Source organism: Chlorocebus sabaeus, chromosome 20 (genome assembly GCF_047675955.1).
Source record: "Chlorocebus sabaeus isolate Y175 chromosome 20, mChlSab1.0.hap1, whole genome shotgun sequence".
Lineage (NCBI taxonomy): Eukaryota > Metazoa > Chordata > Mammalia > Primates > Cercopithecidae > Chlorocebus > Chlorocebus sabaeus.
In genome coordinates, this window is record NC_132923.1 from 104,295,200 (window position 1) to 104,317,537 (window position 22,338).

Consider the following 22,338-nt stretch of genomic DNA (forward strand, 5'->3'; position numbering starts at 1 on the left):
AGGCTATATAGGCCAGGCATGGTGGCTCATGCCTATAATCCCAGCACTTTTGGAGGCCGAGGTGAGCAGATCACTTGAGGCCAGGAGTTCAAGACCAGCCTAGCCAACATGGTGAAACCCTGTCTCTACTAAAACTACAAAAAAAAAAAAAAGAAAAGAAAAGAAAAAGAAAAATTAGGCCAGTTGTGGCGGCTCACACCTGTAACTCAGCACTTTGGGAGGCTGAGGCAGACGAATCACGAGGTCAGGAGTTCGAGACTAGCCTGGCTATCATAGTAAAACTGTGTCTCTACTAAAAATATAAAAATTAGCTGGGTGTGGTGGCACACACCTGTAGTCCCAGCTACTCGGGAGACTGAGGCAGGACAATTGCTTGAACCTGGGAGACAGAGGTCGCAGTGAGCTGAGATCGCGCCATTCACTCCAACCCGGACGACAATGCAAGACTCCATCTCAAAAAAAAAAAAAATTAGCCAGGCGTTGTGGCACGCGTCTGTAGTCCCAGCTATAGTCGGGAGGCTGAGGCAGGAGAATCACTTAAACCCGGGAGGCGGAGGTTGCAGTGAGCCGAGATCACACCACTGCACTCCAGCCTGGGTAACAGAGTGAGACTCGATCTCAAAAAAGAGTTATGCTAAGTCTACTCTGCCTGTGCTCTATAAATGGAACAACAAAGTCTGGATAGTAGCACATCTGTTAACAGTATGATTTACTAAGCATTTTAAGCCCACTTTTGAGACCTACTCCTCAGAAAGAAAGATTCTTTTCAAAACATTACTGCTCATTGACAGTGCACCTGGTCACCTAAGAGCTCTGATGGAGAGCTTCTGTAGAGCTTGAGATGTTCAGGAGTTGAACGTTATTTTCATGCCTGCTAACATAACATCCATTCTGTAGCCCGTGGATCAAAGAGTGATTTCAACTTTCAAGTCCTACTATTTAAGAAATACATTTCAGGGCCGGGCGCGGTGGCTCACGCCTGTAATCCCAGCACTTTGGGAGGCCGAGGCGGGCGGATCACAAGGTCAGGAGATCGAGACCATGGTGAAACCCCGTCTCTACAAAAAATAGAAAAAATTAGCCGGGCGCGGTGGCAGGCGCCTGTAGTCCCAGCTACTTGGGAGGCTGAGGCAGGAGAATGGCGTGAACCCGGGAGGCGGAGCTTGCAGTGAGCCGAGATTGCGCCACTGCACTCCAGCCTGGGCGACAGAGCTAGACTCCGTCTCAAAAAAAAAAAAAAAAAAAAAAAGAAATACATTTCAGGGCCGGGCGCGGTGGCTCAAGCCTGTAATCCCAGCACTTTGGGAGGCCGAGACGGGCGGATCACGAAGTCAGGAGATCGAGACCATCCTGGCTAACCCGGTGAAACTCCATCTCTACTAAAAAAATACAAAAAAAAAAAAAAAAAAAAAAAAAAAAGAAATACATTTCAAAAGGCTATAGCTGCCATAGATAATGATTCCTGTGATGGATCTGGGCAAAGTGAACTGAAAACCTCTGAAAAGGATCCAGCATTCTAGGTGTTATTAAGAATATCCGTGATTCATGGGAGGAAGTAAAAATATCCATATTAACAGGAGTTTGGAAGAAGTGGATGGTAACTGTCATGGGCGACTTTGAGGGGTTCAAGACTTCAGTGAGGGAAGTCACTGTAGATGGAGTAGAAATAACAAGAGAACTACAATTAGGAGTGGAGCCTGAAGATGTGACTGAATTGCTGCAATCTCATGATAAATTTTGAACAGATGAGGAATTGCTTCTTATGGATGAGCAAAGAAAGTGGTTTCTTGAAATGGAAACTACTGGTGAGGATTCTGCGAACATTGTTGAAATGGCAACAAAGAATTTTGAATATTACATAAACTTAGTTGATAAAGCAGCAGCAGGGTTTGAGAGGATGGACTCCAGTATTGAAAGAAGTTCTATTGTGGACAGAACACTATCAAACAGCATCACCTGCACCAGATAAAGCTTTCATGAAAGGGAGAGTCAATTGATGTGGCAAACTTCATTGTTGTCTTATTTTAAGGAATTGCCACAGCCACCGCAGCCTTCAGCAGCCATCACCCTGATCAGCCAGCAGCCATCAGACATGGAGGCAAGACCTTCACCGGCAAGATTATGACTTGCTGAAGGCTCAGATGATGGTTGGCATTTTTGGCCATACCTTAACCAAATTAAAGTATGTACATTTTTGTAGACATAACGCTATTACACACTTTAAATAGACTACAGTATAGTGTAACCACAACTTTTATATGCACTGGGAAACAAAAAAATCCAAGCGACTCACTTTATTGTGGCTGTCTGGAACTGAACCCAGAGTGTCTCTGAGGTATGCCTATACTGTACACAAACCTCTCTCCTGGCACCAGTTAAATACATGCATTTGCTGTTCTTCTCCAACCTATAGGCCTTCCTGTGTGTCTCTCCTATTCCTCCCCTGCTTCCTGGGATACTCTTACTTCTTCCATTATAATTTCTTCGCTGTCTGTCTGTCCTTTAAGACATTGTTTATCTCATACACCTTTATGTTAATCATAATCCTTTTTATCATAATCTTAAGGAAATAAACTTCAGAGTGATATGTGAAAATAAATTTGAGCATGATCCTATTTTCTGTTAAACAAAACAAATACATGTTTTGTTTAAAAGAAACATCCTTCTGTTTCCTTTGTGTGCACGTATATTTGTATGAGCAAGGAAAAGGATAGAAAAATACAAACCAGACCGGCGCAATGGCTCACGCCTGTAATCCCAGCACTTTGAGAGGCTGAGGCAGGCGGATCACGAGGTCAGGAGATCGAGACCATCCTGGCTAACACGGTGAAACCCCGTCTCTACTAAAAATACAAAAAATCAGCTGGGCGTGGTGGCAGGCGCCTGTAGTCCCAGCTACTCAGGAGGCTGAGGCAGGAGAATGGTGTGAACCCAGGAGGCAGAGCTTGCAGTGAGGCAAGATCACGCTACTGCACTCCAGCCTGGGTGACAGATGCTTCGAGACTCCATCTCAAAAAAAAAAAAAGAAAGAAAAATACAAACCAAGCTGTTGATACTGGTTACCTTGTGAAGGCAAGATGAAAATATGGATAGACTTAACTTTTTCTTTGTATATCTGTATAATTTTCTTAAATTTTTTGTAGAGACAGGGTCTCACTATGTTGCCTAGGCTGGTCTTGAACTCCTGGCCTCAAGTGATCCTCCTGCCTTAGTTTCCCAAAGTGCTGAAATTGCAGGCATGAGCCAACACATCTAGCCCTCTATAATGTTTGATATGAGAAAATAAAAATTTCCCTTGTCACCTCAAAGAGACATTTTCCAAGGTTAAACCTGGAGCTGGGTGCAGTGGCTGGCACCTGTAATCCCAACACTTTGGGAGGCCAAGACAGGCGGATCACTTGAGGTGGGGAGTTCAAGACCAGCCTGACCAATATGGTGAAACCCCATCTCTACCAAATAATACAAAAATTAGCCAGGTTTAGTGGCATGCTCCTGTAGTCCCAGCTACTTGTGAAACTGAGGTGGGAGAATTGCTTGAACCCAGGAGGTCAAGGTTGCAGTGAGCCGAGATCAAACCACTGCCCTCCAGCCTGGGTGACAGAGTGAGACCCTATCTAAAAAAAAAAAAAAAAAAGAAAACCCGGAGACATGCTAGTTCTGCACTGTTGACTGGGTGCCATGGTTTATGCCTATAATCCCAAGTACTTGGGAGGCTGAGGAGGGGGGATCACTTGAGGCCAGGAGTTCAAGACCAGCCTAGGCAACATAGCAAGACTCTATCTCTCTCTTATTCTGTATGTGTGAGACTCCATCTCTTGAAAGAAAAGAAAAGAAAAAAAGAAAGAAAGCAAGCAGGGAGGGAGGGAAAAAGGAAAGAAAGAACTAGGTCTGTACTGTCTAATGCGGTAGCCTCTAGTCCTAGTCATATGTGGCTAGTGGCTATTAAAATTAAATAAAATGGGAATTTTTATTCTCTAGTCGCATTGGCTATATATCAAGTTCTTGGTTAGCTACTGTATTGGACAGCACAGACATATAACATATTCATCACTACAGAAGATTGTGTTGGATAATGCTGTTCTAGATTATTCCTGCTTGTTCAGCCTTTTCTTCCTCTTCCTTTCAGCCAATCATGCACTAAATTTTATCAATTCTACTTTTTTAAAATGTCTTAAATTCATTCTTGCTCTGCGTCCTCATCGTCTTTTGCTCATCAATATTTCTCACTTAGACTTTCACAATAGCCCTTGAGCCATTCACTTTGTCTCCGACCCATGGGTCTCAAGTCTACCCTGCCCTGTTACTGTTGCCATCTTCCTACAGTGCTAGTCATATTTCTCCTCTCCTTAAAACCTTTCACTGGTTAAGATAACACTAGGCACCCTAGCATGACATTTCATGGTCCTTACCTACTTTTCTAACCTTATCAGTCACTACTTCCCACCTTCCTTGAAGTTTGTACTTTTGCAGACTGAATCACTCAGAATTTCCCTAAACACTTCACACCTCTGTGCCTTCTCACATTCTGTTTCCTCTACATGATGAAAAACATCTATATGTTCTTCAAAACCAAGCTTAGCCCACAGTCTGATATTAGGAAGCCCTCCCCACACCCGTCTAACTAGATAGAGATAATTTCTTCTTTTATGTCAACACTGTTCCTTATATGAACATCTAGGTTAGCCCTTAGCACACTGAGTTGAAATGATCTGTTACATGTCTCTCCCCAGCTGGATAATTGGGCTTCTTGAAGGGAGAGTCTGGGTCTGATTTACCTCACCATCCACGGAGCTGGCAGCAGGCCTGGCATGTCATAAGTGACAGTCACTGTTTTATTTATTTATTTTATTTTATTTTTTGAGACAGGGTCTCCTTCTGTCTCCCAGGCTGGGATGCAGTGGCACAATCATGGCTCACTGCAGCCACGAGCTCTCTGGGCTTAAGTGATCCTCCTACCTCAGCCTCCTGAGTAGCTGGGACTGTAGATGCATGCCATCACACTTGGCTAATTTTTGTTTGTTTGTTTGTTTGTTTGTTTTTGTAGAGACACCTGGGCTCAAGTGATCTTTCCACCTCAGCCTCCCAAAGTGCTGGGATTACAGACGTGAGCCATCGCACCCGGACAGTCACTATTTTCTAGTTCAGTCTTACCTTTTTCCCGAATTCTCATAGGACTTCTTTATGCTACCCCCTATATGTCATTTGTCATAGGCCACCTTATTCAGTAGGATGCTTTTGGCATGACTACGGTTTGTTTCCTTCTTCTCTCCCTCCCTGCAGGATTCTGCATATCCTGAGGGCAGAGACTACTCTTACTTTTTTTATCCCGTGACATCCACATGGAGTAATGTTCACCACAAGCACTCACCAACTGTCTTTGCACCTTTTGAGACCAAGAGGGAGGCTGACTGCTGTTTTATTTTCTTCTTGGCTTTACCTTCTGAAAAATCTAGTAATTTCCTAAAGTTTCTGTTTTCTCAGACCTATATAGAAGAAATAAAGTAGATGTTTAGGCTGGACATAGTGGCTCTTGCCTGTCATCCCTGCACTTTGGGAGGCCAAGGCGGGTAGATCACCTGAGCTCAGGAGTTTAAGGCCAGCCTGGACAACATGGCAAAACCCCGTCTCTACTAAAAGTACAAAACATTAGCCGGACGTGGTGGTGCATGCCTATAATCCTAACTATTCAGGAGGCTAAGTCAGGAGACTCACTTGAACCCAGGAAGCAGAGGTGGCAGTGAGCCGAGATCATACCACAGCACTCCAGCCTGGGCGACAGAGTGAGATTCTATCTCAAAAAAATAAAGTAGATGTTTATGTTCATGTGTTTCTTTCCACAGGCTTTGGATGAAGAGTATTTAAAAGTAGATGCCCAATTTGGAGGCGTTGATCAGAGAAAGATTTTCACCTTTGCAGAGAAGGTGAGTGTCCGCTTTCCTGTCTTTTTTCACTTGCGCCTCAGCGGTATGCAACTATGTTTATTGAACTATGATGGTCAGTCCCACTAGTCATAGTGTATGGTAAATATTCTCCTTGTTTTGCAGATGAGAAAACTGAGGATAGAAGAATAAGAAGTTGTCCAATATCACACAGTTAGTAACTGAGCAGGAATTATTAGTACCCAAATCTTTCAAACTCCAAAGCCCATGTGCCTGGTGACAACCAGGAAGCTGCTCCCACACCTGTTGGATTTACTCCTTTCCTAATAGCCCAGTTTCCAAGGAGAGGCATTACCAGATGGAACTACTGTCCTTTCACAGAGCATTTGGTTCGCATTTCCCAGCATCTTTTTCTTTGTTTTGTCTTTTTTTTGAGACAAGTTCTCGATCTCTCGCCCAGGCCAGACTGCAGTGGTGTGGGCCTGGGCTCAAGCAGTTCTCCCACCTCAGCCTCCCAAGTAGCTGGGACCACAAGTGCATGCCACAACACTCGGCTAGTTTTAAAATTGCTTGCAGAGACGAGGCGTCCCTGTATTGCCCAGGCAGGTCTCAAACCCCTGGGTTCAAGCAGTCTTCCTGCCTTGACCTCACAAAGTGCTGGGATTATAGGTGAGATCCACTGTGCCTGGCTTAGTTTTTTGATATATTTAATGAATGCAGAAATGCTTTCTCTCTCTCTCTCTCTCTCTCTCTCTCTCTCTCTCTATATATATATATATATATATATATATATATATTTTTTTTTTTTTTTTTTTTTTTTTTTTGAGACAGAGTTTCGATCTTGTCACCCAGGCTGGAGGAGAGCAATGGCTCGATCTCGGCTCACTGCAATCTCCCCGTCCCGGGTTCAAGCGATTCTCCTGCCTCAGCCTCCTGAGTAGCTGGGATTACAGGCGCCTGCCACCATGCCTAGGTAATTTTTATATTTTTAAGTAGAGATGGGGTTTCACCGTGTTGGCCAGGCTGGTTTCAAACTTCTGACCTCAGGTGATCCACCCATCTCAGCCTCCCAAAGCACTGGGATTACAGGTGTGATCCACTGCACCCAGCCACAATATAAATTTTTTGAGGACCAGGTGCTGTGGCTCATGCCTGTAATCCCAGCACATTGGGAGGCTGAGGCAGGAGGATCATTTGAGCCCGGGAGTTTGAGACAAGGCTGGGCCACATAGCAAGACCCTGTCTCCACAATAAAATAAAAAATTAGCCAGGCACGTCCCTGTAGTCCCAGGTACTCAGGAAACCGAGGCAAAATGATTGCTTGAGCCCAGGAGTTTAAGGCTGCAGTGAGCCATGATCACACCATCACACTCCAAACTGGGTGACAAAGCAAGACCTTGTCTCTGAAAAAAAAAAAAAGAATAAAATAAATACATTTTTTGATAAATTGTTTTTATTTTTTATTTTTATTTTTTATTTTTTGAGACAGAGTCTCGCACTGTTCCCTGGCTGGAGTGCAGTGGTGCAATCTCGGCTCACTGCAACCTCTGCCTCCCAGGTTCAAGCGACTCTTTGCCTAAGCCTCCCAAGTAGCTGGGATTACAGGCGCCCGCCACCACACCCGGCTAATTTTTTTGTATTTTTAGTAGACACAGGGTTTCACTATGTTGGCCAGGCTGATCTCGAACTCCTGACTTCGTGATCCACCTGCCTCAGCCTCTCAAAGTACTGAGATTACAAGCGTGAGCCACTGGGCCTGGCCTGTTATTTCATTTTATCTGCACGATTAACTTTTTAGTTGGACCTTCTTTTATTATTACAGCAGAGATTTGGCCCATACCTTGTTTTTGTATGACTTATGAGCTAAGAATGGTTTTTACATTGTTTAAGGATTGTGAAAAAAGATGATGAATATGCAGTAGAGAGCATATGTGGACTAGAAAGCCTAAAGTCTTTTTTTTTTCTTTTTCTTTTTTTTTTGTTTTTTTTTGAGAGGGAGTCTCACTTTGTCGCCCATGCTGGAGTGCAGTGGCATGATCTTGGCTCACTGCAGCCTCTGCCTCCTGGGTTCCGGTTCTCCTGCCTCAGCCTCCCAAGCAGCTGGGACTACAGGCATACGCCACCACATCCTGCTAATTTTTGTATTTTTAGTAGAGACAGGGTTTCACCATGTTGGCCAGGATGGTCTTGATCTCTTGACCTCATGATCAACCTGCCCTAGCCTCCCAAAATGCTAGGATTACAGGCATGAGCCACCATGCCCAGCCCCTAAAATCTTTATTAACTATCTCTTTCTAAAACAGTATGCCCATTCCTGCCCTAGAGATTACAACATGTAGCCTTGCAACTTACTACAGTTTAAGTTAGATATTTTTACCACTGTCCAATAATGCAAGAAACATTTTTACTACATTTTTGCTCCAACAACAGTAGGAGTAAAACTCTTTTTTGTTTGTTTGTTTGTTTTCATTTTTTGAGACAGAGTCTTACTCTGTTGCCCAGAGTAGAGTGCAGTAGTGCGATCTTGGCTCACTGCAAGCTCCGCCTCCTGGGTTCAAGCCATTCTTCTGCCTCAGCCTCCCAAGTAGCTGGGACTACAGGCTAATTTTTTGCATTTTTAGTAGAGATGGGGTTTCACCGTGTTAGCCAGGGTGGTCTCGATCTCCTGACCTCGTGATCTTCCCACCTTGGCCTCCCAAAGTGCTGAGATTACAGGTGTGAGCCACCGTGCCCGGCAAAACTTTTTTTTTTTTTTTTTTTTTTGAGACACAGTCTTGCTCTGTCACCAGGCTGGAGTACAGCGACGTGATCTTGACTCACTGCAACCTCTGCTTCCTGGGTTCAAGCCATTCTCCTGCCTCAGCCTCCTGAGTAGCTGGGATTACAGGCTCCCACCACCATGCCCAGCTAATTTTTGTATTTTTAGTAGAGACGGGGTTTCACCATATTGGCCAGGATGGTCTTGATCCCCTGACCTCGTGATCCGCCCGCCTCAGCCTCCCAGAGTGCTGGGATTACAGGCATGAGTCACTGCGCCCGGCCTCAAAACTCATTTTTTACCTAAATTTTAAATCCTTGGCTGGGTGCAGTGGGTCACCCCTGTAATCCCAGCACTTTGGGAGGCCAAGACAGGCAGATCACCTGGGGTCAGAAGTTTGAGACCAGCCTGGCCAACATCATGAAACCCCATTGCTAGTAAAAATACAAAAATTAGCCGGACACGGTGGTGTGCACCTATAATCTCAGCTCTTCAAGAGGCTGACACAGGAGAATTCTTGGAGCCTGGGAAGCAGAGGTCGCAGTAAGCCAAGATTGCACCATTGCACTCTAGGCTGGGCAACAGAAAGAGACTTTATCTCAAAAATAAAATAAATCTTAAAGACATTATTACAATTTTTTTTTTTTTTTTCCTGAGACTGAGACTCCATTGCCCAGGCTGAAGTGCAATGGCGTGATCTCGGCTCACTGCAACATCAGCCTGCCTGTCATGGGATTCTCATGCCTCAGCCTACTGAGTAGCTGGGATTACAGGTGCCTGCCACCACGCCCGGCAAATTTTTGTATTTTTAGTAGAGACGGGGTTTCACCATGTTGGCCAGGCTGGTCTTGAACTCCTGACCTCAAGCGATCCGCCCATCTTGTCCTCCCAAAGTGCTGGGATTACAGGCGTGAGCCACTGCACCCAGCCTATAATTGTTTTTTAAGTCACTTTTCATCTATATCTACCCCTACTTCCCCTTTCTAATACTCTTGATTCTTGCCTGCAGTTCTTTGCTTCTGTGTGAGTTCATTTTCCTTCAACCTAAAGAGCCCCCACTTAGTATTTTGTGTTTGTAGTGCAGTTCTTTCAGTAATGAGTTCTTTCAGCTTTCTTTTATCTGAAAACATCTATTTCTTTCACTGGGTATGAAATTTGAAGTTTGGAATTATTTTTCTTTTGGCACCTTTAAAGAATCATTGCATTGGCTTCTGACTTCCATAGTTTCCACTGAAAAATCACCTGTAAGTATTATTGTTTCTCCTTTACAGATAATATGTTTTTTCTCTGACTGCTTTTAAGATTTTTTCTTGTTTCTGATTTTCAGCAATTTGACTGTGATGTTTTTGTTATTGTTTTCTTTGAGACAGGGTCTTGCTTGCATTGCCCAGGCTAGAGTGATTGATCTTGGCTCACTGCAGCCTCGACTTCCTGGGCGCAGGTGATCCTGCCACCTCAGCCTCCCAAGTAGCTGGGACTATGGATGTGAGCCACCACGCCTGGCTAATTTTTGTATTTTTTTATGGAGATGGAGTTTCACCATGTTGGCCAGGCTAGTCTCATACTCCTGAGCTCAAATGATTTGCCTGCCTTGGCCTCCCAAATTGCTAGAATTACAGGTGTGAACCGCTGTGCCTGACCAGCAATGATGTTTTCAGCTATAGTTTTCTTTGTATTTATCCTGCTTAGATTTTGCTGAGCTTCTTGAACCAGTGGATTTGTTTTCATCAAATTTGGGTAATTGTCTGCCATGATTTCCTCAAATACTGCTTCTCTCTTTCTCTCTTTCTCCTCTAGGGACTTTATAAAACTCATGTTTCATATTCTGTTCTGTTGTTTTCCTTTCCTTGTTCCCTCTGTGCTTTAGTTTGGATATGTTCTATTGAACTTTCTTCAAGTTTATCAATCCTGTCTTCTGTTAAATCCAGTATTACATTGTGACATTTTAGAACTTCCATTTGATTCTTGTTATAGATTCCAATTGTCTTTTACAGTTCTCTTTCATCCATTTTTGTCTGTCTTTTCTTATTTCCTTTTTGGTTTGTTTTTCCTGCCTATTCTGCCTATGTACTCTTATTTTCTTTAACATACCAATCAAAGTTATTTTGGCATCATGGCCTGTTTACTGCAATATCTGGATTGTTTCTGAATCTGTTTCTATTGACTATTTTCCCTTGACTGTCAACCACTTTTCTCTGCTTCCCATTTCTTGTGTGTGTGTGTGTGTGTGTGTATATATATATATATATAGTATCAAAGGGATTATAGATGCATTGTAGACCCTCTGGATTATGTTTATAGGATGCTATGTTTTCTGTAGATTGCTAAATTACTGACTTATCACCTGGGTTCTGTCAGGGGTTGGTTTTAGGCTTTGTTAGAACACATCTACTTCAGCTTGGCCTTTACTCCTGTGGTGTGGTCCTTGTTCCTAGAACATGGCCTTTCTAGAGACTCAAACTGAAATATCAGGGTGTTCAGAAAGCCCTCTCTACTTTGATTGCACCTAAACTTTCATCTCTGTCTCCCCGATACTGTGCAGCCTCCAAAATCTCTGCCGAGGTCTCCAGCCTCCCGGAGCCTGTTCTCTGCCAGACTTCCTGGTATCTCACTATGTGCATACACAGCTATGAGTCAGCCAAGAAGTCAGTGGGGAATTTTGACATAGGCTGAGGAGCCCATCCCAATCCCTAGCCTCCTGCAGCCCTGAACTCCAATAGCCATTTCCCCTGCTTAGTCTCTTACTGTCTGCTTGGTCTCTTTTTCTCAGCACCTGGTTTGCAAAAAAATACCCTCAGTGAGAAAGCCAAGGCGAGTGTGTAGTCACCTTACTTCCCTTCGCTCAAGATTTGCTGCCCTGTTGGGTTTTTTTGTTTTGTTTTTTGTTTTTGTTTTCTGAGGTGGAGTCTCGCTCTTGTTGTCCAGGCTGCAGTGCAGTGGCACGATCTCGGCTCACTGCAACCTCTGCCTCCCAGGTTCAAGCAATCCTACTGCCTCAGCCTCCCGAGTAGCTGGGATTAATTACAGGTGCCTGCCACTACGCTCGGCTAATTTTTGTATTCTTAGTAGAGATGGGGTTTCACCATGTTGGCCAGGCTTATCTCGAACTCCTAACCTTAGGTGATCCACCCACCTCAGCCTCCCAAAGTGCTGGGATTACAGGTGTGAGCCACCGCGCCCAGCTTGCCCTGTTGTTTTATGTATTTCCATCTTTTATTGTTGTTTACGGTGACGTAAATCCAATAGCCTCACAATGTAATACGATAGAAAAGCAGTAGGGAAAAAAACTTTGCTTGAATTACAATCACTATCAAAAACTAAATCTTTATATTTGGTATAAGAAGATTGGAAGCAATATAACAGCTACTCAGTTGCTGGCCAAGTTAGATGAGATCAGGGCACCGAGGAGGAACTTAGACTAATACCTGCTTTTGTGTGTTTCTCTAATCTCTCAGTACCTCCCTGCACTTGGCTATTCAAAACGGGTCCATCTGATGAATCCTATGGTTCCAGGATTAACAGGCAGCAAAATGAGCTCTTCAGAAGAGGTAAGTTGTCAGCTGAGACTTGAATTTAGAAATCTTCAGCCTCAATGGACAGATGGAGGACTGAAAAGAACAGTGACCTGGCTAACTAGAATTCTCCAATATTTGAGTTAGAAGGTGCCTTACACCATTCAATTCTTTCAGTGGTTCTTTAGTATCGAAGGATCCTAAATGCAATCCTAAAGCAGTCCTGATGAGATCTAATCATAACTTAATGGTTTTTGCTGCTGATAAAAAAAATATATAAGCAAAAGTAATATCTTTGTTCATAGAACTGTGATAAAATTCAGCCTTATTAATGAGAGCACTATGGTTGCATTTCACTAATTAGCATTTTGATTCCTAGGGTAATACTTGATATCACTAATATTATGATATCTTTTAATATTCAAGAGTCCCTCTTGAGCTCATGTACTTGAGGGAAAGTTCACTTTGATTCTGATCATTAGAGCGTGGAAATCCAAAGATGTGAAAGGTTGAGTTCTGGGTTCCCAAACATGGCTTATCTTCAGAATCATCTAGGGAATTAAAAAAACAAAAAACAAAAAAAAGTGTTGATTAGACCTTGTCCACAGAGATTCTGATAAAGTAGTTCTGGGAGGAACTCAGGAATCTGTATTTCCTTCCTTCCTTCCTTCCTTCCTTCCTTCCTTCCTTCCTTCCTTCCTCTCCCTTTTTTTTTTTTTTTTTTTTTTTCCTTTTTCTGAGATAGTTTCTGTGTTACCCAGGCTGGAGTGCGGTGGTGCGATCTCAGCTTACTGCAACCTCCGCCTCCCGGGTTCAAGCAATTCTCCTGCCTCAGCCTCCTGAGTAGCTTGGGACTACAGGTGCCTACCAACACGCTTAGCTAATTTTTGTATTTTTTAGTAGAGACTGGGTTTCGCCATGTTGGCCAGGCTGGTCTCAAACTCCTAACCTCAAGTGATCTGCCCTCCTTGGCCTCCCAAAGTGCTGGGATTATGGGTGTGACTCACCGTGCCTGACCAGGAATCTGTATTTTCTTTGAAGTCCTACTAGGTGATTCTGGTTTAAGTCACATCTGGACACTCATCTAGTTCTTTAAATATGACATCTCAAACTTTGATCAGACATGGGTGATTATATGCATGTATACTGTTGTATTTTTTTGTTTTTGTTGTTGTTTTCCAACCTCAACCCATTACCATTTTGTTTTCTTTTTTTTTTTTAGACAGAGTCTTGCTCTGTCGCCCAGGCTGGAGTGCAGTGGCATGATCTCAGCTCACTGCAGCCTCTGCTTCCTGGGTTCAAGCAATTCTTCTGCCTCAGCCTCCTGAGTAGCTGGGATTACAGGCACGTGCCACCACACCTGGCTAATTTTTGTGTTTTTAGTAGAAAAGGGGTTTCACCATCTTGGCCAGGCTGGTCTTGAACTCCTAACCTCATGATCCATGCTCCTCGGCCTCCCAAAGTGCTGGGATTCCAGGTGTGAGCCACTGCGTCTGACCTCCCTGTTACCATATTTTAAAAGAATATACTCATTCCCTTTTCTCTCACATTAAAATGCTCCTTGTGTCACTTATTACTCTGACAAATATCATATCACGCATCCTGTTTGGTGACATTTGCTGTTTCTTCACCCTGGTAATCAGGCCTAGCAGTAGTTCCCAAATCAGAATCACATGGAGAAGTTTATATATATATGTGTTTCACCATGTTGGACAGGCTGGTTTCGAACTCCTGACCTCAGGTGATCCGTCTGCCTTGGCTTCCCAAGGTGCTGGGATTATAGGCGTGATTATAGGCCACTGCACCGGCCTTTTTTAAAAATTATATATATATAATATATGATATATACAATATATAATATATATTAAAGTAAATATATATTATATAATAAATACATATTATATATTAATAATAAACCCGGCCAAAAAGTTTTTTTAAAATACAAATTTAAGCCGGGCCTGGTGGCTCACGCCTGTAATCGCAGCACTTTGGGAGACCGAGGCAGACGGATCACGAGGTCAGGAGATCAAGACAATCCTGGCTAACACGGTGAAACCCCATCTCTACTAAAAATACAAAAAATTAGCCGGGCGTGGTGGCAGGCGCCGGTAGTCCCAGCTACTCCAGAGGCCGAGGCAGGAGAATGGCGTGAACCCGGGAGGTGGAGCTTGCAGTGAACCGAGATGGCGCCACTACCCTCCAGCCTGGGCGACAGAGCAAGACTCCATCTCAAGAAAAAAATAAAATAAAATAAATAGAATAGAATAAACAAATTTTTTTAAAAAAAGACCGGCGTGGTGGCTCATGCCTGTAATCCCAGCACCTTGGGAGGCCAAGGCAGACGAATCACCTGAGGTCAGGAGTTCGAGACCAACCTGTCCAACATGGTGAAACCCCATTTCTGCTAAAAGTACAAAAATTAGCCAGGCGTGGTGGCAGGTGCCTGTAATCCCAGCTACTCGGGAGGCTTAGGCAGGATAATAACTGCTTGAACCCAGGAGCCGGAGGTTGCAGTGAGCCAAGATCATGCCATTGCACTCCAGCCTGGGCAACAAGAGCGAGACTCCCTCTCAAAAAAAAAAAACAGGCCAGGGACAGTGGCTCACACCTGTAATCCCAGCACTTTGTGAGGCCAAGGCGGGTGGATCACCTGAGGTCAGGAGTTCCAGACCAGCCTGGCCAACATGGTGAAACCCCTTCTCTACTAAAAGTGCAAAATTCAGCTGGGTGTGGTGGCATGCACCTGTAATCCCAGCTACTCAGGAGGCTGGGCAGGAGAATCACTTGAACCCAGGAGGCAGAGGTTGCACTGAGTCAAGATTGTGTCACTGCACTCCAGCCTAGGCCACAGAGTGAGACTCCATCTCAAAAAAAAAAAAAAAAAAAAAAGATTGCCTGGCCCAATCCCACGAGATTTTGACTCATTAGGTTTGGGTGGAACCCAGTAAAAGGTGATTCATATACTGTCACATGTGAGCTAGAATTTGGTAACCACTGAACTCAAATGACCATGAACTCACTCTTTCCAAATAAGAAACAAAGCCTATTACCTAAAAAGGAAAAATGACTGTAGATAATATATAATACCTAATGTGGCTGATTGCTGTGAACCAGTAGCCTCACACATTGTTGACAGCAGTGTTAATTAGGATACTTTTCAAAAACCAATTTTGAACCTAGCAATTTTGGGCAGCTTAATGAAATGAATCTAGAGAAGGCAAAAAAACTCTGCAAAGATGTCCAATGTAGCATTATATGTAATTTGTAAAAATTAGGATAGAATCTAAGAGTTTGGAGTTTGTTAAATTATGTTTCCACTAATTATTGGGAATATAATACAGCATAAAAACTGTAAGTAGGCCATACATTGTGGTTCACACCTGTAATCCTAGCACTTTGGGAAGCCAAAGTAGGCAGCTAACTCAAGTCCAGGGGTTCAAGACCAGCCTTGGCAACATGATAAAACCCCATCACTACAAAAAATGTTAACAATTAGCTAGGCATGGTGGCATGCACCAATAGTTCCAGCTACATGGGAGACTGAGGTAGGAGGACTACTTGAGCCTGGGAGGCAAAGGTTGCAGTGGGCCATGATCATGCCACCACACTCCAGCCTGGGTGGCAAAGCAAGTAAGATCCTATCAATCCCAACACTTTGGGAAGCTGAGGCAGGAGGATTGCTAGAGGCCAGGAGTTTGAGACTGTCCTTGGCAACACAGTGAGACCCCATTTTAACAAAAATAAAAATTTGCTAGGCATGCCAGGCACAGTGGCTCACGCCTGTAATCCCAGCACTTTGGGAGACCAAGGCAGGTGGATCACCTAAGGTCGAGAGTTTGACACCAGCCTGACCAACATGGAGAAACTCCGTCTCTACTAAAAATACAAAATTAGCCGGGCATGGTGGTACATGCCTGTAATCCCAGCTACTTGGGAGGCTGAGGCAGGAGAACCGCTTGAACCCGGGAGGCGGAGGTTGCGGTGAGCAGAGATCACGCCATTGCACTCCAGCCTGGACAACAAAAGCAAAACTCTGTCTCAAAAAAAAAAAAATTAGCCAGGCATGGTTGTGTACACCTGTAGTCCTAGCTCCTCATGAGGCTGAGGTCAGAGGATCACTTAATGGCAGGAGTTTGAGGTTACAGTGGACTGACTATAAGTGCACCACTGTACTCCATCCTGAGCAACAGAGCGAGACCATCTCAAAAGAAAAAAAAATTATAAGGGAGGACCAGGTAGCCACTCAGAAATACTTAAAAGATAGACATTTATTCTCCAACTACAAATTCATAACAATTTTGTGTGCTATAAACAGCCTGAGAAGAACACAAAAAATAAAATAGTTTAATTTGTTAGATGGCAGGATTTTGAGTGGTTTTTCACTCTGTTGCCCAGGCTGGAGTGTAGTGGCATGATCATGCCTTGCAGTTTCAACCTCCTGGGCTCAAGTGATCCTCCTGCCTCAGCCTCCCGAGTAGCTGGGACCACAGGTGCATACCACCACACCCAGCTATTTTTTTGTTTTCAGTAGAGATGAGGTCTTACTATCTTGCCCATGCTGGTCTTGAACTCCTGGGCTCAAGCGTCCCTCCAGCCTCCCAAAGTAATAAGACTACAGGCGTGAGCCACTGTGCCCAGCCTAATGTTAAAATATTTTTATTGCCGGGGCGTGGTGGCTTACGCCTGTAATCCCAGCACTTTGAGAGACCAAGGCGGGCGGATCACTAGGTCGGGAGATCGAGACCATCCTGGCTACCACCGTGAAACCCCGTCTCTACTAAAAATGCAAAAACAAAATTAGCTGAGTGTGGTGATGGGCGCCTGTAGTCCCAGCTATTCAGGAGGCTGAGGCAGGAGAATGGCATGAACCCAGGAGGCGGAGCTTGCAGTGAGCAAAGATCACACCACTGCACTCCAGCCTGGGCGACAGAGTGAGACTCCGTCTCAAAAATATGTACATATATATTTTTTTATTTATTTTTACCATGTCCACAGGAAAATATCTGCAAGCACCTAATGTTAAAATCTTTGTAAAAAAATTTTTTTTAGCTGGGCACAGTGGCTCACACCCTTAATCCCATCACTTTGGGAGGCCAAGGCAGGAGAATTGCTTGAGCCCAGAAGTTTGAGACCTGCCTGGGCCACATGATGAAACCCTGTCTCTACAAAAAATAGAAGAATTAACTGAGCGTGGTGACACATTCCTGTAGTCCCAGCTTTCCAGGACGCTGAGATGGGAGAATCTCTTGAGCCCAGGAGGTTGAGGCTGCGGTGAGTCAGGATTGTGCCACTGCACTCCAGCCTGGGCGACAGAGAAGAAAAAAACAAAATTTAGCTCATATCAGTTGAGCATATTCTCATTTTCAACCACAAGAGGTCCTTTTCCCTTCCATGACTTCTAGGAGTCCAAGATTGATCTCCTTGATCGGAAGGAGGACGTGAAGAAAAAACTGAAGAAGGCCTTCTGTGAGCCAGGAAATGTGGAGAACAATGGGGTTCTGTCCTTCATCAAGCATGTCCTTTTTCCCCTTAAGTCCGGTAACACTCTCTGTTTTCTTCCTAGAGGCCAAGCTAGAATAGAAAAATTCGTGCTGTGATCATACTTGTGATTTGTCACAGACCGTTCCTCCAGGGACTGGCTGCCCTGATTCTCTGCTCTGATTTCTTATATATTAAAGTATGAATGATGTTGGGGTGTAATTTAATTGTTCATATATTCGTTACCAGGCTAGGTTCTGAGGGAATATTGGAGTGGGCAGAGGTGTTAGAAGTAAGGGTAGGGGCAGACATGTTGAACTAGAGGAATACAACAAAACAGATATAAGCCACAAGCCTTCCCCTGAAGCAGCTGAGATGCTAGCTGGGTATACAATAGTGCCATTCATCCAATCTAAGAATAATAAAATACCATACCATAAAGTTCAGAATATATGGCAAAAACTACAAATAGTCATGCATGTGGGTTAGGAATGCCGATTCTGCCACTGTCAATGAGTTTGCTGACATGGATCCTTTTCCTTACAGAGTTTGTGATCCTACGAGATGAGAAATGGGGTGGAAACAAAACCTACACAGCTTACACGGACCTGGAAAAGGACTTTGCTGCTGAGGTAATATGAAAGGAAAAGGAATCCTTTCCTGAAGATCTGTATTTTATTTTTTGCTGACTGTTAGAACTTTAGAACAACTTGTTCTGTGTAGAAGTAAGCTGCCTGGTATTTTTTCTCTACTTTTGGTAATCTCACCAGTGTCTATTTTCCTTCAAAACTGCAGTTTTGGTTAAAGTTTCTTGTCAGTTAGCTTTTCTGATTTAGGAATTTCGTTAATGCAGATGGATTTCTATCCCTCAGGGCCCTTTAAGGCCTTACCTGGCAGGGACTCTCTCTCACCTCTTCTCAGGAAACATTTTTCATCAGTAAATGTCTGTAATTTTATGCACACGGGTGGTCCCTTTAGGATGTACAAAAGCAGTACTCATTCAGTAGAAACCGTACTTCTTCAAGTACCCATACAACCATTCAACCTTTCTATTTTTCACTTTCTGTACCATATTCAATAAATTACATGAGATACTTAAAAAAAAAAAAAAAAAAGAAAGAGAGAAAAGAAAAGAATGTACTGGGCACAGTGGCTCATGCCTATAATCCCAGCACTTTGAGAGGCTGAGGTGGGCGGATCACCTAAGGTCGGGAGTTCAAGACCAGCCTAACATGGAGAAACCCCGTCTTTACTAAAAATACAAAAAATTAGCCAGGCATGGTGGCGCGCGTCTGTAATCCCAGCTACTCCGGAGGCTGAGGCAGGAGAATTGCTTGAACCTGGGAGGCGGAGGTTGTGGTGAGCTGAGATCATGCCATTGCACTCCAGCCTGGGCAACAGGAGTGAAACTCTGTTTCAAAAAGAAAAGAAAGAAAGATAATCCCCACGGAACTCTGCCAGACCTCTCCATCTCGGCCTGCCAAGTTTGTAGTTATATGCTACAGGGGTTTTTTTCTGTGTTTTTGCGGGTTGTTTTTTTTTTTTTGGAGATGGAGTCTCACTCCGTTGCCTAGGCTGGAGTGCAGTGGCACAATCTTGGCTCACTGCAACCTCTGCCTCCCAGGTTCAAGCGATTCTCCTGCCTGAGCCTCCCGAGTACTTGGGATTACAGGTGCCTGCCACCACACCGGCTAATTTTTGTATTTTTTAGTAGAGATGGGGTTTCACCATATTGGCTGGACTGGTCTTGAACTCCTGACCTCAGGTAATCTGCCCACCTCGGCCTCCCAAATTGCTGGGATTACAGGTGTGAGCCCCCGCGCCCAGCCAGGGCTCTGTCTGTGCTCTCCAGGGCTGCATATTTTGTTAATGGCTTCGATGAGGATTCAGGTGGTTCCCAGATTCGAGGGGCAAATGGTACAAAGCTAACATACTGGTGCTTTAATCACTCTCCAAAGGACTTAGCAGGCTGGAATAAGGGACTGAACTCAGCAAAGATGAAGTATTTCAGGAACAGGTGCAAAATCAGGGTTCAAAAATAAGAGATAATTATAAAAGGACAGAATAGAGGCTCCTATTCATTTCAACAGACACTTTAACAAAAGACTTACTAGGTGCCCATGTGTTAGGCACTATGCTAGGGACTAGTATTACACAGAGGGTTCAGTCCTCCTAAAGCTCAGTCCAGTAGGAGAGGCAGACTTGTAAATATTTCATTGGCTGCATTTTACATATGTATCTATATATATATATTTTAACGTGTGTATATATGTGAATATAAGGTGTGAAAATATATATTACATGTGAATATATATAATGAAAAGAATATATATATATATATACCAGAAATAATATAGGAGGAAATGATTAACTGACTCTCTAGAAAAGCTTGTGGAGGAGACACTATCCGAGCACTATTTTGCTTGAGGAATAGGAGTTCACAAGGAAATCTGTGAGGGAATAAATTGTACAAAGACATGGTAGGATGAAACAGCATGATGTATGAGGAATTGCAGGTGGTTTGATCTGACTAGAGTCTAAAAGGTGAGGGGGGGTATTGTGGGATAGAGAGGCAGGGCCAGGTCACAAAGGGAAGACATAATACCATATATAGGGAATGAAATGGGAGGTGTTGGCCGGGCGCGGTGGCTCAAGCCTGTAATCCCAGCACTTTGGGAGGCCGAGACGGGCGGATCACAAGGTGAGGAGATCAAGACCATCCTGGCTAACATGGCGAAACCCTGTCTCTACTAAAACAAACAAAAAAAAACTAGCCAGGCGAGGTGGCAGGCGCCTGTAGTCCAGCTACTCGGGAGGCTGAGGCAGGAGAATGGTGTAAACCCGGGAGGTGGAGCTTGCAGTGAGCTGAGATCTGGCCACCGCACTCCAGCCTGGGCGACAGAGCAAGACTCCGTCTCAAAAAAAAAAAAAAAAAAGAAATGGGAGGTGTTGTGATTGATTCTGAATTCAGGTCCAATCAATTTATTGGGGCTGTTAGAAATGTTAATATATGCCAGGTGCGGTGAATCTCAGCACTTTGGGAGGCCAAGGCAGGAGAATTGGCTTGAGCTCAGGAGTTGAAGACTACCCTGGGCAACATAGTAAGACTCTGTCTCTACAAAAAAAAAAATCAAAATACTGGCCAGCCATGATGGCGCATGCCTATAGTCACAGCTACTGGGAAGGCTGAGGTGGGAGGATCGCTTGAGCCCAGGAAGGAGATCAAAGCTGCAGTGAGCCATGATTGCATCACTGCACTCCAGCTGGGTAACAGCGTGACCATGTCTCAGAAAAAAAGTCTTTTGTGGGAATTAGGAATAGATGAAATGCCTCAGAAAAAAGGCCTGCAGCCACGTTATCCAATAGTACTTTCTGTGGTGGTGGATATGCCCTATCTGTACTGCCTGATACAGAGGCCACATGTGGCTGTTGAGCACTTGCAATGTGGCAGGCGCAGCTGAAGAAGGGAATTTCAGTTTACATTTAAATACCCACACAAGGCTAGTAACCACCATATTGGACAGCGGCAGCCCTAGAGCTTTTTATTAAACTTAAATATTCCCAAGGAAATGAAGAAGTAGCATCAGAAACAAAAATGTTTGCATTGTTGTATTAAAAGTGTTCATTCCTAAGGGATGTCCCCTCAGAATATCTAGAAGATTCTTTCAGACCAGATTTGAGATATTAAAAAGGCAGTCAACCAAGTACGGTGGCTCACACCTGTAATCCCAGCACTTTGGGGGGCTGAGGCAGGTGGATCACGAGGTCAGGAGTTCAAGACCAGTCTGGGCAACACGGTGAAACCCTGTCTGTACTAAAATACAAAAAATTAGCTCGGCATGGCTGCATGCGACTGTAGTCCCAGCTACTCAGGAGGCTGAGGCAGGAGAATCGCTTGAACCCGGGAGGCGGAGGTTGCAGTGAGTTGAAATTGCGCCACTGCACCCCAGCCTGGGCAACGGAGCAAGACTCAAAAAAAGGGCAGTCACAGGACACAAGGAACAAAATGGAATTACTGAACTATTACCATGTACCAGCAGTGTTATCATTTTCACCCACATTCAGTGATTTAACCCTCATCCCCATCCTGTGAGATACAGCTATTATTAGCCTCACTTTATAAGTAACAAAGCCAACACTGGCCGAGTGCATTGGCTCGTGCCTGTAATCCCAGCACTTTGGGAGGCAGAGGCAGGCAGATTGCCTGAACCCAGGAGTTCAAGACCAGCCTGGGTAACATAGCGAGATCCTGTCTCTACAAAAAGAAAAGAAAAAAAGAATCAGCCAAAGCTTAGAGGGGTTATGTGCCTAGTTTGGAGTCACACACAGCTAGCTGGGAATCTAATCTGGGTCTGTCGAACTCCAAAGCCCTTGCTCTTTCTTCTTACTCAGCTCTCTCCCTCAGGTTATCTTTAGGCCTTGGATTACCTATGTGAATGTTTCTCTGCTTGTAAATACCACTTGGTCTGTGACCCTACTCTAAGCATAAATGGAGGGACTAGAAGAATTAGACTAACAAATACATTCAGCTCCTAAACACCCTCAAGTTAGTATAGATTTCAGAATCAAAAGACTTGGATTTCGGACACGTTAGTCTTTCTGAATGTGTTTTCCCTTCTCTCTTCTACCTGCCTCACAAGATTATCACAAGGATCAAATAAGACTGTTGGGAAAAACTCCCTTGATCCTACTTTCTTGGATTCAGGTGTCC

General features: G+C 44.1%; 1 protein-coding gene across 2 annotated transcripts in view; it reads left to right on the top strand.

The window, feature by feature from the left end:
• Positions 1-22,338, top strand: part of YARS1 (tyrosyl-tRNA synthetase 1) — a 43,892-nt gene that overhangs the window by 14,678 nt on the left and 6,876 nt on the right. For both annotated transcript variants that reach the window (XM_007979540.3, XM_073007539.1), the window contains exons 5-8: positions 5,841-5,921; positions 12,093-12,185; positions 17,552-17,687; positions 18,174-18,259. In XM_007979540.3, coding sequence (XP_007977731.1) covers positions 5,841-5,921; positions 12,093-12,185; positions 17,552-17,687; positions 18,174-18,259 — 396 coding nt within the window. The remainder of the gene's footprint in view (positions 1-5,840; positions 5,922-12,092; positions 12,186-17,551; positions 17,688-18,173; positions 18,260-22,338) is intronic.